We start from the raw sequence: 16,903 nt of genomic DNA, 5'->3' as shown, positions 1-16,903 counted from the left end.
GCCGGGTCGGCCCCGAGTGAGGAGCACGGGCCCCAGGGACCTGGGCACCCAGATTCACCCCATGCCTGCCCCTGACCCCCGGGCTCACTCCAGATCCCCAGGCATGAGGTCAGAGGTGCGGGCTGGGGAGGTTGCAATTAGTACCTGAAGCAGTTTCATGGATGTGAACTATAGATACCTCCAGAAACAGGAATCGGGACAAAATTCTGACTGTGCTAGATTCTTCATCTTGCCATGCCTCAACTTACACATTTGTCAATGGGAAACACTACCTACGGGAATGAATAGAGGCTAAATATTCATTAGGACCTGAGGAGATCATGCAGTTGGCCCCGAGTGCGTATACGCTGAGGACTCACCAACCCCTGTCTCAGGAGTTGTTGTTGTTTAGTCACTAAGTCGTTTCTCTGTGATCCTGTGGACTGTATGCCTCTAGCCTCCTCTGTCCATGGGATTTCCTCAGGCAAGAATATTGGAGTGTGCTGCCATTTCCTCCTCCAGGGAATCTTCCCCACCCAGGGATGGAACAGACATCTCCCACATTGACAGGTGGATTCTTTACCGCTGAGCCACCTGGGAAGCCCCTTATCAGGTGTTAGTGCTGCTAAAAAACACAAGGAACATGAGGATCCTGAGAAGGGGATGGATAGAAGAAAGGCAAGGACAGATCATTGAAATTTTGAGGAACATCAGTCCCACAGAGGGTGTGGGGAGCCTGGAGGGAGCCCCCAGGAGAGACTCCAGTGGGAGGACTCTGGGGACTGATTCCCTTCTCCACTGGCCAACCAGGCTCCTCCCCAAGGGTGGGTCACCCCGGGCTCCAGGTGGCAAGGGCTGCTGGCACCAACTTCAGTCTTACCATCTTGGTTCTGCTTCTGCTGCCCAACTGTGTCCACAAAGCACAGGGTGGTGAGCTGCCCGTGCACCTGCTGGGAGAAGGCGGGGATGATGCATTATATCCAGAGAGCGGGACCGAGCTGCCTTGGTTAGGGAGCCCATGGGCGTGGTGTTGCCTCCGGCTCCTCCTCCTCACTCGTTAGCTGAGCTCCTTTCCTTGTTGGCAGCTGCTGGGCTGGTTGGCCACTTTCAGGCCAGCAAAAGCACAAACTGAAATAGCAATGCTCAGACAATGGGAGGTGGGGAAGCAAGAGGACAAGGAGAGCGTGGCAGGAAACACTGCCATCCCTAAGCTCCCAGCCCCTCAGCCATGCCTCCAGGAGTGGGAGCCCCCATGGCAGGGCTGGGACAGGCGACCTTCCTGTGGGGAGGAACCCAGACACCCCCTGAAAAGCACACACCACTCATCTCTTCTGTTTACACAAACCCTTCTCCTCCACACGACCCCCTGCCCTTGACTCCCAGGCCACTTTACCAGCCATGAACCACCCGTGCCGCCCAGGCTCTCCCTTCCCCAGACACATCCCCTTAATTACCACAGCTCCTCCTCCGCAGCTCACTAAGTTCATTCCACATCTCTGCATCCCGAGAGGCCCAGGGCCTCCAATACCTTCACACCTGTGAAGGGACCCGAATCACACTCTCCACCAACTGGCATCTTATCCCGTTGCCTGAGGACTCACCCCAGCAAAAGCCTCCCAGCCTGGTCCCCAGGAGCGATGGGAGCCCATTCTTCCAAAGTGTGACATGGGGCCGGAGGGTGAGGAGGGGCACGCCCACTTCTGCCCTTTGGGCCCACATTCATATCGTCCACAGACTGTGGAGATGGCAGCCTGTAATGGTTATTGATTAAGACAGAAGCTAGGGAACTCTTCTACAGAAGACAAATCTGTTTGTCTCTTCAGGCCTTTTGGCGTCTGTCTCTGTGCACCTCCAGGTTTGTGGTGCGACAACAGGCAAAGACAACGTGAAAAACCAAAGGAACCCCTCTGACCACGGCCCTGGTTTGTGAACCCCAGCACTGGGCGACTCGTCACCTGGGGAATTTTCCAGAGGCTGCCTTGGCTGCCTGTTTATGAATCCCAACCCTGCCCTGTCCTGCCTTGTAGCCTCTGGTGGTGGGAATGTGATGGGAGGGTGGGTCCTGTAGTTACAGGCTAATGCCCCCCTCCTCTGCTGTAGAGTGGCTTCCTGGGTCCAAGGGGCCACGGGGACCCTGTGTAACCACAGAGGTGAGCAAAGGATTGGGAGGTGCCACAGTTCTGGTGTCAGGTCTTGGTCCCCTGCTGCTCATCTTATTTGTTCCCTGTGGCCCTGCTTATGCCAAACCACACAATCACTTCTGTCCTATGACAGCTGGCCTCTCGGTAATGATTACCAAGTGGATGAGCCCAGTTCATCAAGACCGGAGGTCCCTTCTCTACCAGACTCAGGACCATATCAGTAGCCATGGTTAAATGTTAGGCTTTCCCCACTACAAGTGGCGTGGCCATACTTCTGACCCTGTGGGGCTGGGTTGTGATGCTCTGATTAGATGTCACAAGCTGTCCCTGGGCGAGGGTGTGGCAACCCACACTGGTATTCTTGCCTGGAGAATCCCATGGACAGAGGGACCTGGTGGGCTACAGTCCATGGGGTCGCAAAGAGTCAGACACGACTGAAGTGACTTAGCAGGCAGGCAGGTTACCCCTGGCACGATTTCCCCGCTGATGGACTTCTGTGTCATGGATGCCGCAGAGTCCTAGGGTTCCAGTGGCAGATCCCGCCATACTCCTTCCTTCATGTCCTTTCCATGAACACCTTCCACAGCTGAATTGACCAGTTGCAGAGGCCTCTGATCTGCAAATCCTGAAATATTTAGTGTCCGGCCATTGATAGAAATGCTTTACACTAGGCAGATATAAAAAGGAAATGTGAAGGGATCAGAGCCCTGCATGCTTTCAGGTTATGATTGTTCACTAATCTCTGTCATTTTACCCAGAAAAAGGGTGGTCTCACAACATTCTGTTTGTAGCAAAGGAAAGGCAATATGAGAATGTACTCATACTTCTCAACTATGGCAGCCTTCACCCCATTCCTAACCTCAGAGACTTTTCCATCACTTCAAATCCGGAGAATGTGAAATAACCACTGTGTGGGTCTTCACACACCGTGATACCCCTGTAAGCAGGATGCAGGACGGTTATGTACTCAGTACCCTGCATCTCATGCATCACATTAATAACAGCGGGGCTGCGATGATGCTTCAGATCCCCAGACATGATGTGAGTCACACCCTGGGTCCATAGGAATGTGGGGTGGCTTCTGCTTCCCAGTGGGCACTTACCTGAGTCAATGGCCATGTGGTTCCCAGGGATGGGGAAGGCCAGAGGACCGTGGCACTGCGCTTGCCATGGTGATGAGGGCCCGCCTGCTGGAAACTGCATCTCTCTCAGGTAACGGGTTCTCGGTTCTGATAACTGGCTCAGTTCTAGAAACTGGGCAAAGTATCCAGACAAGCTGTTGCGATGGCTGTTTTCAGCGTCCTGATCATCCAGCTTGTGTTCTATTTTCTTTTCATTTCTTGGGTTTTTTGTTTTTTGGTCAGCTGCCTGGCTTTTGGGATCTTAGCTCCCTGACCAGTGATCAAACCGGGCACCTGGCAGTGAAAGCCCGGAGTCCTAAGCAGTGGAGCCCCAGGGCGTTCCCTGTCTCATTCCTTTCAGTCGTGCAGTTTGTGTCCAGGTTGGCTGCCCATCCGGGTGTTTGCCTTTAGGATCCCCCTGTGCTCTGAACCAGCATCATACTCTGCAGTCAGGACCTGGCTGGCCTTCCCATCTCTCTACTCATATCAACCATTGCGCCTGCTTTGTTCCTGACATGGTGCATCCCCAACCTGGGATCTGCATGCGTTCAACCCCTGTTTCTGCTGGAAGCCCACTGGAGACACCATCTCAGAGCAGCATCCTGACCTTCATCAAAAGCCCTCCCTAGCCCCGACTAGGGCTCCTGGACTCGATCAATAGAAGTTGGTAAAAGGCCAGACACAAATTCAGGGGGAGAAAAGCTTTATTGGGACTCATGAGGGAGCAAAAACAAATAACATGTTCCCTTGCTGGCTCCAGAGGGTAGGGGAGCCGGTCCCGCATATGAGATGAGGGTGGGGGCAGGTCCTGGGTTCAGGCCAGAGGGGGTGAGCTGGGTGATTTGTTCCCCCTTGGTGGTGCTGTGTGTAGGGATCATGACCAGTACCCTGCTTTTGCTCCTGTCTGCTCTGAAATTGCCTTCGGTTTTTAGTCTTTTTGTATCTTGTTGTTGATTATTTTCCCCAACTATACATGCATGCAATTATTTTTAGCCCCTTACAATTTCTTTGTATTTTGATGCTTAATGTGACTTTTGTCCTGGTACACTCACTGCAGCAAACTGTCCCAGCCTGTCTCATTACCCACTGAGGGGTCTACACCCGTATTCTTAAGGGTTAAGGGGCTGAAGCTTTCTTCTATCAAAACTTCTCCCTATTGGACAGAGACCACTGAACTGAGCCTCCCCTCAAGGTGCAGAAGTCCCTCACAAGGACCTACATGGATCGGGGCCACCCTCCCCTGGAACAGGTTGTATTCCTTGAGCCACCAGGATTGTTATTTCAAACTGGTAGATCTTACAGACACAAAGTCAATCAAAAGGTTAAAGAAACAAGGACTAGAAAGGAAAGAAAAACAATGGCCATTAAAGGGCCTAGAAAGGGAAGGAACCAGGTTAACTTTGGAAGGACTTTCTCTTTTTTTTAAACTCTTGGCAGAGGCAAAATCTCCCATGAAAAACTTGTGAAGCCCCTCTACTGGTATATTTAAGGTGCATATTTACACCTTAATATAAGGTGTAGTAATATAAGGTGTATATTTTCTTAATATTGATCTAGAGGGACAGCAGTGAGCGGTGCTAAAGAGGGATCTTAGTTTCCTGCCCAGGAATTGAACCTGGGGAGCTTGGTGTAAAATGAGGAATTCTAGACACTATTTCCTGTGGTCATGTATGGATGTGAGAGTTGGACTGTGAAGAAGGCTGAGCGCCGAAGAATTGATGCTTTTGAACTGTGGTGTTGGAGAAGACTCTTGAGAGTCCCTTGGACTGCAAGGAGATCCAACCAGTCCATTCTGAAGGAGATCAACCCTGGGATTTCTTTGGAAGGAATGATGCTAAAGCTGAAGCTCCAGTACTTTGGCCACCTCATGCGAAGAGCTGACTCATTTGAAAAGACTCTGATGCTGGGAGGGATTGGGGGCAGGAGGAGAAGGGGACGACCGAGGATGAGATGGCTGGATAGCATCACAGACTCGATGGACGTGAGTCTGAGTGAACTCCGGGAGTTGGGGATGGACAGGGAGGCCTGGTGAACTGCGATTCATGGGGTTGCAAAGAGTCGGACACGACTAGCGACTGAACTGAACTGACTGAACTGAAACACCAGGGGCGAGATGCAAAGTTCCCTTGGCTCTTACCATCTTTGAAAGCAAGAATGTTTCAAGGAGGCAAAAACTGTAAAAACAGATACCAAAGTTATTACTGGAGACATACAGAAATTGTTTATTTAAGATGGAAGCAAGGTGGAAATATATACCCAGAGAGGAGTGCAGGCATCCTGAATGAGCAGTACAAAGAAGCTAGGCTAGGGATTTAACACGCATACAGGGCTTCCCTTGTAGCTCAGTCAGTAAAGAATCTGCCTACAGTGCAGGAGACCCAGGTTCGATCCCTGGGTGGGGAAGATTCCCTGGAGAAGGAAATGGCAACCCACTCCTGTATCCTTGCCTGGAAAATCTCATAGACAGAGGAGTCTGGTGGGCTGCAGTCCATGGGGTTACAAAGAGTCGGGCACGACTGAGCGACGAACACTTATTTACTTACATGTCTCTATCTTCCCTGGTGGCTCAGTTGGTAAAGAATTTGCCTACAATGCAAGAGACTCGGGTTCGATCCCCGGGTCGGGAAGATCCCCTCAAGAAGAAAATGCCAACCCATTCCAGTACTCCCTTGCCTGGAGATTTCCATGAACAGAGGAGCTGGCAGCTGACAGTCCATGGGATCCCAAAGAGTCGGACATGACTGTGTAACTAACCTTCTTTCACTTTCACTTCCATACATGCATCTATTCTTCCCCAGCTCCCCTCCCATCCCCACTCAGGCTGCCATATAACATTGAGCAGAGCTCTATGTGCTATACAGTAGGTCCTTGCTGGTTATCCATTTTAAATAAACCAGTGTGTACATGTTGATCCCAGACTCACTAACTATTCCTTTCCCCTCATCCTTTCCCGCGGGCAACCATAAATTCATTCTCTAAGTCTGTGAGTCTCTTTCTGTTTTGTAAGTAAGAGCACTTGTATCACGACTTTTTTGATTCTGAGTATAAAGGATGTCAACAGGTGCTTCTGTTTCCCTGTCTGACTTATGTTGTTCAATATGACAATCTCCAGGGCCATGCATGTTGCTACACATGGCATTATTTCTTTCTTTCTGACGGCTGAGTAGTATTGCCCTGTGTATATGTCCCACATCTTCTTTGTCCATTCACCTGTGGGTGGACGTTTAGGTGGCTTCTAGGTTCCGGCTGCTGTGAGCAGAGCTGCGTGTCTCCTCTCAGACCCTGTTTCCTCCGTATCACCAGGTGCACTGAATCCCATAAGATGGAGAAATGGTGAGACATCACGGCCTCTTCTCATGGGTTAGAATACAAAACTCTTACATACTTCAAGTTTTCTGGAGTCCTGAGATGCAGATTTAAATAGCACTAGCATAATAAACAGGCTTCCCCAGTGGCTCAGATGGTAAAGAATCTGCCTGTCAATGCAGGAGGCACAGGAGACGCAGGTTCAATCCCTGAGTTAGAGAGGTCCCCTGGAGAAGGAAACAGCAACCCACTTCAGTGTTCTTGCCTGGAGAATCCCATGGACAGAGGAGCCTGGCGAACTATAGTCCAGGGGGGTCACAAAGAGTCGGACATGACTGAGTGACTAACACTTTCACTTTCAGCATAATAAATTATTAAGGGAAATAGTCATAAATAAAACTTTCTTCTATTGAAAATAGGCTGAGGTGATTTCTCCAGACACAGAAAGAATCCCTGAGTCCTGTAACAGCTGATGATATTTTTCTTGCAATATCATCTGCAAGAACGAGGTCACAAGGCAGAGTCTAATTATCCACAAACTAGAAGACGATGAAAAATGTCCTGTTTGTGGATATTTCTTCAAGTACTTGAACATTTCAGTGTCGAAATCCCATTACTTAGCACCAGGAAAAAGCGGCGTAGTAAATTGTTTCTGTTTTTTTTTTAAAGTGCTGAGTAGGATTTCGTCAAATGTGATAAAGCCCATGAGATGATGCATCTACTATGACAACGTAATCGGAAAACACTCAGGATTCTTGGGGTCTGACCTCCTGGATCTAAAGTGAAGAGCAGGAGAAAGGCAGACAGAGTACCTGCTGCGCTTCCTGGGAGCACCGTCTCCTGCAGAAAAGAAAGAGGCCTTGGTCCAGGGGGCTGAGGAACTCCTGTCACTTTCCTGGGGCGGCTCCTCCCCAGCTCCCCCAGCCCGGCCCTCACTGAGGGGCTCCTGCGTCCTCCACCCACCCCCCACCCCAGGCCCAGCAGCTTCTTGTCACCTCCTCCTTCCTTCCTGCATCACAGAGTCACCCCAGGCCCTGACACCCCCTGCTCAGGCTCAGGACTGGAGCCAGTGAGGAATCAATCTTCTCCCTTTACTCAGGTCCGGATCCTCCCCAAGGTGGGCCTAAAGGACCAGGGAGCAGGTCCCCAAAGGAGGGGCCTTGCTTCCTGACAGACATGGGGGGCTGCACGGAAACCTCCTTCCTTCGCTTCGGTCAAGCCTCTGAGCCAGCAGCTGACAGCTCTCAGAACCAGAGTCCCTGCCTCCCATCTCTTCCTGGTCCCTCCCCACTATGCACCTCCACCCCAGCTCAGACCCACCCATGCGCAGGCACCTCTGCTCAAGGCAGGGCCGCTCAGTGATGGAGGCTCTGGGTCCCCAGGAGGCTGGGGTCATTTAGGCCACACTGAGTCAGACCTACTGCTGCTCCAGGAGCACAGGCCTGGCCTCAGCCCTTCCCACAGTCTCTGCTGTAGGGCTCCTGCCTTGCCTGCTTGACTCACGCCACTCCTGTGAGAACAGGCCTTTGGAGTTAGGTCTGCAATTATTGCTCTTGGTGATATGGGGTCTTATTCACCTGCTCATTTCCAGGGTGAGGAGGTTCAGTGAGGGCCAGGGGTTGGCTGGGATTCACCTGCCCCGGCCTCACACCAGGCCCTGTGCCCCTGCCTTCCCTCTGAATTCTGCCCTCAGTACCTGCTCCTGAAAAGGACTCAACACAGGAAGACAGTTATGATGAAACTGGGGAGGATCCAGGTGGTGTGCTTGCTGGCTGTGGCCGTGGGCTGCACTGTAGGAGGCCCCGTGGTCGGTGATGCTGCAAGGAGAATGAGGGTGAAGCCCTTGTCCAGACCCCAAACTCAGCAGATGCCGCCTCAGCCCCCCTGACCCAGGTACCCCTACTATGCAGCCTGTTTTGCACCCACATGTGGAGGCCCTTGTGACAGGTCCTCAGGCGAGATGGGAGGGAGGGAGGAGCCCAGTCCCCATGGGACTCCTGACAGCTAATGGGGAAAAAAGATTTCCAACAGAGTCACTCAGTCCTGCTGTGACATCAGAGATGGTGACATCAGGATGGAGTCCTCAGGAGCTGACAGCAGAGTTGCTATTGACAGATTTCCAGGAGGATTGGTGACATTTAAAAGAAGGTTCTGGAAAGAGGGAATAGTAAGAAGGAGACTGGAATCATAGAGATGCTCTCATGTTTAGGATCAGTGAGAATCCGTGTTCAACAGTACAAAGGCCTGTGCTGTGAGGAGAGATTCCAGGAGGTGAAAGAGGAAAGAGGATTACAGAGCATCCCTGGGCCACTGTTCTTCCAGGACAGCTCACCTCTGACGGATCATTTTCACACACACACACACACACACACACACACACACACACATACACACAGAGGGGTGGGTCCACGTCACCATGAGAGAACTACCACTTTCTCCTACTCTTCTCACTTACCCGAGGTCTTCAACATTTGCTCCCAGCGCACCATAAAATCCCGAAGCCAGGCCTGACAGTCTCCCATGGAGACCGTCCTGAAGAAGTCCGTCACACCTCTGTCGTTCTCCCATTTCTCTCTCATCCGCCTCCCTTTAGAATGAACCATTGTCCAGGATCCATTCTTCGAATCAAAGAGGAGGCACAGTTGTCCACTGAAGCCAAACTCCCAGGATGCACTGGTGTGCCCATTGCCTTCACGCCAGCATGTCATCCTGGCCTGCAGGGTGAGAGGTCCTGACCCCACCGAGGAAAAGACAGAGCTCAGCCTCTGCACTTGACAGATTGTTTGCCCCACCTGGGTCCACCTCCCCTGGGCCCAGCTAATCTGGCCCTGGTCTCTCCTGCAACAGCTGCTCTTTCCACTGGACTACTAGGGAAGGACAATATCCAATTTTTTTTTAACCCGAAAACAGTGGATGCAGCTAAGCCCCCAGTCTACTCCTCCTGCATTTGGATTTTCCAACTCACCCTTGTCTGTGTGTTTCTCCGGTGTAACGTCAGGCATCTGCCCCTTGAGCAGGTCTCCAGTGTCTCTGAGTGTGTCAGTCTGTGTTTCCCAGGTGCTCATACTTTTCACTTCCTCTCCCAGTGGACCAAGGTACTTGATCTGAGCTCTACCACAGTCATAGGAGAGAAAGACCTTTTGATCAACTTCTCCTTGAACTTCACACCATGGCTGATCATCTCTGGGCCGAGGATCAATGGTGAAATTATAGGAAAGAGAATGAGCATCTGTGAAGGCAAAACACAGTGAGGGTGAGGTTGGGGAAAAAAGACCCTGAGGCCCTTCCCCCAGTTATGTGAGAGCGGAGTAAAGTGCAGGGCTGGGCTGACAGAGCAATCACACCCCACAACACACACCATACAGCCAGTGCCCCTCCTCTCCTTGTGCAGAAGGAGGAGTCCCCTGCCTGGCAAATTTCACACATCCTGGCTGTGTCCCCTTGTCCACCAGGTCCGTTCCCAGCATCATAACCTTTGCAGAGACGTGCCAGGCTGCTATGCAGGAAAAGCCTAGATGACAGAGGACTGTCAGAATCTAATCCCGTGTCCTCTGAGAGGTGGGGATGCCCCTGAGGAAGCAGGATCACAGGGAGAGGGGTAAAGAGGTGATGGGTGAGCACAGAACCCAAGTTGGAGAAGGGAGAGTTCAAAATTCGGGGTCACAGGACTTAGCAAGGCCAGGGAGAAGCTGCTGATCTCCCGTTAGGATGGGTCTTGGAAGCATGGAGAAAGGCCTGGCCCACATGGCATGAAAGAGAAAATCCAGAACTTCCAAGACAGGTGGTAGAGAAGGGGCTCAAAGGCTCAGGGAAGTGAATCTGCCAGGGCAGACACAGTATGAAAGGGCAGGAAAGGCCACCAGGCACCATGGGAAAGCCAGATGGAGTCTATGCAGCTAGAGAGGAAAGCGTGGATGGGAACCATCTCCAATAGCTCACGGTTGACTTTTGTGGAAATCAGGGATAGTGGTAGGAGACCGTGTACCTGTGGGCTTCAGACTGGAACAGGGATGGAAAATGGGGAAAGATCAGATTCCAGGTGGAGTGTTGTATGGCAGGAGTAAAGTTGGTACAACAGTCAAAGTGATTAGTGAAAGTCGCTCAGTCATGTCTGACTCTTGTGACCCCCATGGACTATACATTCTCCAGGCCAGAATACTGCGGTGGGTAGCCTTTCCCTTCTCCAGAGGATCTTCCCAATTCAGGGATCGAACCCAGTCTCCCACATTGCAGGTGGATTCTTTGCCAGCTGAGACACAAGGGAAGCCCGAGAATACTGGAGTGGGTAGCCTATCCCTTCTCCAGCAGATCTTCCCAACCCAGGAATCAAACTGGGGTCTCCTGTGTTGCAGGCGGATTCTTTACCAACTGGGCTATCAGGGAAGCTGAAAGTGATTAGAGTCCCAATGCCAGCCAGGGCCTGACTGCCGAGAGCACAATGCCGGCTCAGAGCACAGGGTGATCTAGAGGCAGAGAGATGGCCAGTGAACCTGGAGGAAAACTGCTTGATTGACAGACAGAAACCAAGGAGAGACAAACACAAGACCGGATGATCAGCAGGCTGAAAGCGGCCATCCCTCCCAAACATCCCCTACCAAAATTCCCAGAACTGAGCTACTTCTCAGAAGGCATCACCAGAGAGAGAAGCCACATCCCAGTGAGGAGGGCCCTTTCATCACCACAGCAAGTGCAGAAGTCCTTCCATTCTCTCCCGATGAGCCACATGGTTATTTACTGGGGTAAGTCAGTCCAATACTTTGGCCACCTGATGGGAAGTACTGACTCATTGGAAAAGACCCAGATGCTGGGAAGGATTGAAGGCCAGGGAAGAAGCAGACGACAGAGGATGAGATGGCTGGATGGCATCACCGACACGATGGACATGAGTTTGAGTAAGCTCTGGGAGTTGGTGATGGACAGGGAAGCCTGGCAGGCTGCAGTCCATGGGGTCACAAAGAGTCGGACACCACTGAGCGACTGAACTGAACTGGAACTGCAGAAGGAGAAACTACTCCCACATTCATATGGGACCCAGGGTGTTGCTAACACCACGCACAGGACTGTAGCATGATCATGGCCCCCGTGCTGTGAGGTGATGCTCCGAGGACCAGGCAATTAATAGACACCTGTCCCAGGTCCTGCTAACAGTGCTTATCTCTGGGTCCACAGATCCACTCAGTGTCCATTGCACATGTCCTGGACTTCTGACATGAATGGACAGTCTGTGTTGTTAGTAAACTACCATGGGTGAGGGTACCATAGTCGTGAATTCCACATTCATTCTTCTGACCCTGACTCCCCATCCCCTGATAGTACGTGTAAACAACATCATCTCCTGGAGGAAATCATGGAAACAGTACCAACCTAAAGCCTCCTGAGTCCTGCAGAGCTGTGGTCCCTATCTTATATCCACTGAATTACTACTGAGGTCCTAGGTTTCCTCTAATGGTACATATGACACATTTCAGGCTTCACAGACCCTAGGTCTCTGCTGCAACTGCTGTCCTGGCACAAAAGCAGTCACAACACAATTGACGAATGATGAGTGTGGCTGGACCTGCTTCTTGGGCAGGTGACCCAACAGAACCGGTGACGTCATAGCTATCTGTGTTCAGAAAGGTGCTACATGCTGTATGAGGCATCTTACTTGGAGGCTCACAACACAGACTCCTAGTGTCCTGAAGAAAGGATCCACCACTTGCAGTGAGAAAGCCCATACCATTCAGTGTGGCTCCTGGTATGGTCCTGGGGCCTGGCAGAGATGAGGCCTCTGGTCATGGAATGTCAGACTTGCCCATCATGATCTGGGTTCACCCAACCTCTAACCATTAGTTCAGATAGGCCAGCCGTCATAGGATAGAAGTGATTATGTGGCTTGGCATAACCAGGGCCACAGGGAACAAATAAGATGTACCAGCAGGGGACCTAGGCCTGACACCAGAGTTGATACAGGGCCACTATGCCCTGCTCACACCTGTGACTTCATGCAGTGTCCCCTACCGCTCCTTGAACCAAGGAAGCCAGTCTACAGCAGGTGAAGGTGAAGTCGCTCAGTCGTGTCCGACTCTTTGGGATCCCGTGGACTGTAGCCTACCAGGCTTCTCCATCCACGGGATTCTCCAGGCAAGAATACTGGGGTGGATTACCATTACCTTCTCCAGGGGATCTGCCTGACCCAGGGATCGAACCGAGGTCTGCTCGCATTGGAGGCAGATGCTTTAATCTCTGAGCCACCAGGGAAGCCATCTACAGCAAGGGGGTGCATTAGCCCATAGCAGGCAGATCCACACTCCTATCACAGTCCCACCACCAGAAGCTACAAGGCAGGACAGGGTACATTTCTGGTTCATAAACAGACAACTGAGGCAGCTCTTGGATGATTCTGTAGGGAATAAGTCACTCATTACTGGCGTCCGAAACCAGGACCGTGGACAAGTCTGGTTCTCAGTTGATTTACACATTATATTTGGCTCCTGCTGCTCCACAAATGCGGAAGCTCCTTTTGCACCCAGATACAGATACCAAATTGCCTAATGAGACCTTGAGATTCACTTTCTTCTGTAGAAAAAAAATCGGTCAACTCCTACCTTAATCAATAACCATTATAGGCTGCTGCTGTCCCAATTCCTAGACACTATGAATGTGGGACCAAAGGGTAGAAGTGGGGATGCCCAGCCTCCCCCTCGAGCCCTGTGTCACACTCTGGGAAACCCTGTTCCCATCCCTCCAAAGTTAGGTCCTGGGGGCCAGGTCGGGGGGTTTTGCTGGGTGAGTTAACAGACAAAGGGATAAGATGCCAGTTGAGAGAGGGCATGTTTAGATTCTTTTGAAGAGATAGGAAGTTGTTGGAGGCCCTGGGCTTCTTGGGTTCATGGAAAAATGAGTAATAAATGGTCTTGTAACCAAAAGGGCCCTAGGGCACCTTAGTGGGAAAGACCCGTCCCCCATGGTCTCTGTCTGCCTCTTGTTTGTAGAAAAGTTTTAGTCAGCCAGGCCTCTTGTGAGTCTCAAAATTGTGGTTTAAGAGTTAAGGATTAGAACATGTGAAGATGGAGAAAGGAATACACCTTAGGCTGGGAAACTGGTAACAATTTAGACTGTGAGCAGCCACAGAGCAGTGTCAGGAAATTCCCAGTTCCCTGAAAGACAACAAAGAGCTGACACAAGCCTCAAGTTGCTTCTACAGGAAGCAGACCCCCAGCACATAAAAACTGCTGGCTGCAAGCACGCAGACCCCCAGACTGGTTGAAACCATAAGCTTGGTGGTGCTCAAACGTTCGCCTTGTGCCAACCACCCTGACTGTGCTCAAGATGCTGATGCGCCCTACAGCAGCCACCTCTGCCCCCTTTCTAACCTGGAAACTTGGAGGCGGTCTGAGGACATTAGGTCACTATTTTCCTGGGGCTCCTGAGCAAACCAACTTGTCCTTTTCAACCACTTGTTACCTTCATAGGTGGTAGGATCTGGGTCATAACCAGCTTCAACTAGTAACAGCCTGAGCTGTCTGGGAGGAGCTTTGACTCCAGGGAGGTGCTGATCAGTGGCTAGGCATTGAGCACCTTCCTCATGATGCATATGTAATTAAAAAAAATAATAAATTGAATTCTTTAATTTTTTCAAGTATTTTAAAAAATCCATTTTATACTTAAGCCAGCCTTGAAGATAAGCATAAAATCTGTTTACTTTTTTTTTTTTTTTTTCCTAGCAACACAACTCAGGCACCGATTCTGTGCATAGTAAAAGGGATTATTTACTATTGACCTGACCCAAACCCACTTCTGGCACTGAGAAATGCTAGGATCTGCCAAATTTAAGATGTTTCAGTAAATTCCTCTCCTACTTTCCCCAAAGTAAGAAGGCAGAACTCCTCTGTATTAAAAAAAAATTTTTAAAGGCAACTTTCCATGAAAGAGTAGTTTCTGTTTCTATTGTATTTTTCTTTTTTTTTTCCTTCTAGCTTTTAAGTTTTCTTCCTCCAACACTGCTTTTTCTTGTACAAGGCGAGAGCATTTCTTCATTTTTCTTTTCCTAAGACAAAGTATTTCATCTTACAGACAAATAATTCCCAAGACTAGTGATAAATATTTTTTTAAAAAAAAAAGAAAGAAAAGAAAGAAACTTAAGGGTTTCCCTGGTGGCTCAGCAGGTAATGAATCCACCTGCAATGCAGGAGACCCCAGCTCAATTCCTGGGTCAGAAAGATCCCCTGGAAAATGGAGAGGCTACCCACTCCAGTATTTGTGAGCTTCCCTGGTGCCTTAGATGGTAAAGAATCCACCTGCAATGTGGAAGACCTGGGTTCAGTCCCTGGGTGGGAAGATCCCCTAGAGATGGGAAAGGCTATCCACTCCAGTATTCAATCCTGGAGAATTCCACAGACTGTATAGTCCATGGGGTCTCAAAGAGTCAGACAGGAGTGAGCAACTACTCATGGCACATTCGAGGATGAATCAACTACATTACTCTGATGAAGTAGAAACTAAAAAGCACTTGGCCCTAAGCTAGTCTAAGTATTTGTGTTGAAACAATCTTAAAAACTATTTATTTTATAACATTGTTTAAAAATTTCTTGGTCACAAAAGTTATACAAACACTTTCAGTTCAACCTAATGAAGGTGATATCTAGAAAATACTCCACATCCCTAAGTCTGTCTTAGAAAGTTCAGATGCTATGGCTTTCCTAAGGCACAGTGTTCTGGAAGACAATGTGCTTCTGCGGTGCTGGGTGATGTATGTGGCTGCCTGGCTCCAAGCGGGCTTCAGCAGGCACCTTCCCCCTGACGCTGGGGGACTGTGAGAGGACAGTCAGACACAGGCCCCCAGGGCTGCATGGAGCCCTGTGAGACACTGGGCCAGCTGCTGGAACTGGGCTTCTCCTCTGAATCTGAGGCCCAGCACAAGCCATCACATTTCGTAGCACATTTTCCTTCCTTTCAAATTTTTGAAGCAGGGAAGTTTTTGAAGAACTTACTGTCAATACTAATACTGACAGTTGACAGACTAATCCTGTCAGTGCAGCACTGCATTTAGTATCACAACCTCATCATCTACTTTGCAGAAAAGGAAAGCTAGAGCCAAATCACTGATACAGGGCCTGGAAATCCCCTCCCCGTGCCCCTCGCACCCCCACCCCCACCAAGCAGAAATGCTAAGCAGGGGAAGGTCCACGAAATTGTCTACTTGGAAACCTGCTTATATTCAACTTTGACTCTGCAGGCCACGTGAAACGCAGGACATCTGTTTCGCTGGGTACTAACAGGTTAAAGGATAGACGTGGTGCCCAACAAGATCAATTCTCTAATAAAAAAAGTTCTGCATCTAGACCAATGGGCCAGGGCACGTGGTCCCTGCAAAGGTAGAGGCTCGCACCCGCCCCGAGGTCCGAGGTGGAGCCGCGCAGGGGAGCCCAGGAACGGGGAAGGAACTGCGCCGCAGAGCCCGGGGATCACCAGGGGAGCCGCGCAGCGGAGCCTCGGGGTCCTGGGGTGGAGCCCTGGGGCCGGGGGTGGAGCCCAGGGAACAGGGACGGAGCCGCGCCTTGGAGCCCGGGGACAGGGGTGGAGCCAGCAGCCGCGGCTCGGACAACAGCAACTCTAGCACGTTTAAGCCGGCAGTGCACCGCCGCCGCCGCCTGGGCACCCGGGTCCGCTCTGGTTTATAACTTACCGCCGGGAAAGAGCGCGGGTCCTTCAAGGGCCAGGAGATGGAGGGACCAGAAGGGTCTCTGTTGCACAGGTCGGGGCGGGAGGGTGTGCTTTGTGGGGTGGATCTGGGTCCCTTCTCCCCGGGAAGGCCGACTGGTCCCAAACCGCCCGGCTCCAGGGCTCCCACTTTCCAGGGGCGGGTGGAACCTTGGGGGGTTTCACCGCATTTCCTGCCGCGTCCCGGCCGCCCTCTTCTCCCAGCGTCACCTCCCAAACTCCCGGCATCACTACTTCACCCAAGGCGCCCCTGTTCTGGCCCGGAGAGCCGGCAAGAAGCCGGGAGGAGCCTCCGAGGAGAAAAGGGGCCGAGGGAATGGAAAGAGGAGGCGGCGGCGGCGACACCATGCAAGAAGTTTCGCGAACCCCCGCGGACACCACCCCCATCCCCTTTTCGGGTCAGAACCCATCCAACCTCCTCGCGTTCCCCCGCAGGTTCATCCGGAACTCACCGCTGGACGTCCCGCTGAACCAGACAATCAGAAGCAAAACGAAGAAGACAAGACCGCTCTTGGAGTCACCCATCTCTCCCTTTGCCACCTGGATCCCAGTTTTGCAAGAGTGCGAGGCTGCCAAGTCAGAACCTGTGATCCTCTTCCGCTAGTCGGCAGCTGCGGTGTGGACCTCCGCCGCCTATGAGCTCACTGCCTGGGC

The 16,903-nt window shown here is 51.3% G+C and overlaps 1 protein-coding gene across 2 annotated transcripts; it reads right to left on the bottom strand.

Annotated features, from left to right (window-relative positions):
* Positions 1 to 5,439: 5,439 nt before the first annotated feature.
* LOC138444993 (UL16-binding protein 1-like) lies at positions 5,440 to 16,903 on the bottom strand. 2 transcript variants are annotated; one of them, XM_069598721.1, is made up of 5 exons: positions 16,702 to 16,903; positions 9,513 to 9,776; positions 9,003 to 9,278; positions 8,244 to 8,364; positions 5,440 to 7,387 (listed from the first exon to the last, which is right to left on the bottom strand). In XM_069598721.1, the coding sequence occupies exons 1-4, from the start codon at positions 16,772 to 16,774 to the stop codon at positions 8,261 to 8,263; spliced, it is 717 nt and encodes a 238-aa protein (XP_069454822.1). In that variant the 5' UTR covers positions 16,775 to 16,903; the 3' UTR covers positions 5,440 to 7,387; positions 8,244 to 8,260. The 2 variants fall into 2 exon arrangements, with proteins under 2 accessions (XP_069454822.1, XP_069454821.1); XM_069598720.1 differs by lacking the exon at positions 8,244 to 8,364 and having other exon boundaries at positions 16,702 to 16,895.

The sequence above is a fragment of the Ovis canadensis genome, chromosome 8 (assembly GCF_042477335.2).
Source record: "Ovis canadensis isolate MfBH-ARS-UI-01 breed Bighorn chromosome 8, ARS-UI_OviCan_v2, whole genome shotgun sequence".
In the NCBI taxonomy this organism is placed as follows: domain Eukaryota; kingdom Metazoa; phylum Chordata; class Mammalia; order Artiodactyla; family Bovidae; genus Ovis; species Ovis canadensis.
The sequence above is the reverse complement of the archived record's forward strand: the minus strand, read 5'-3'. Positions and strand labels throughout refer to the sequence as shown.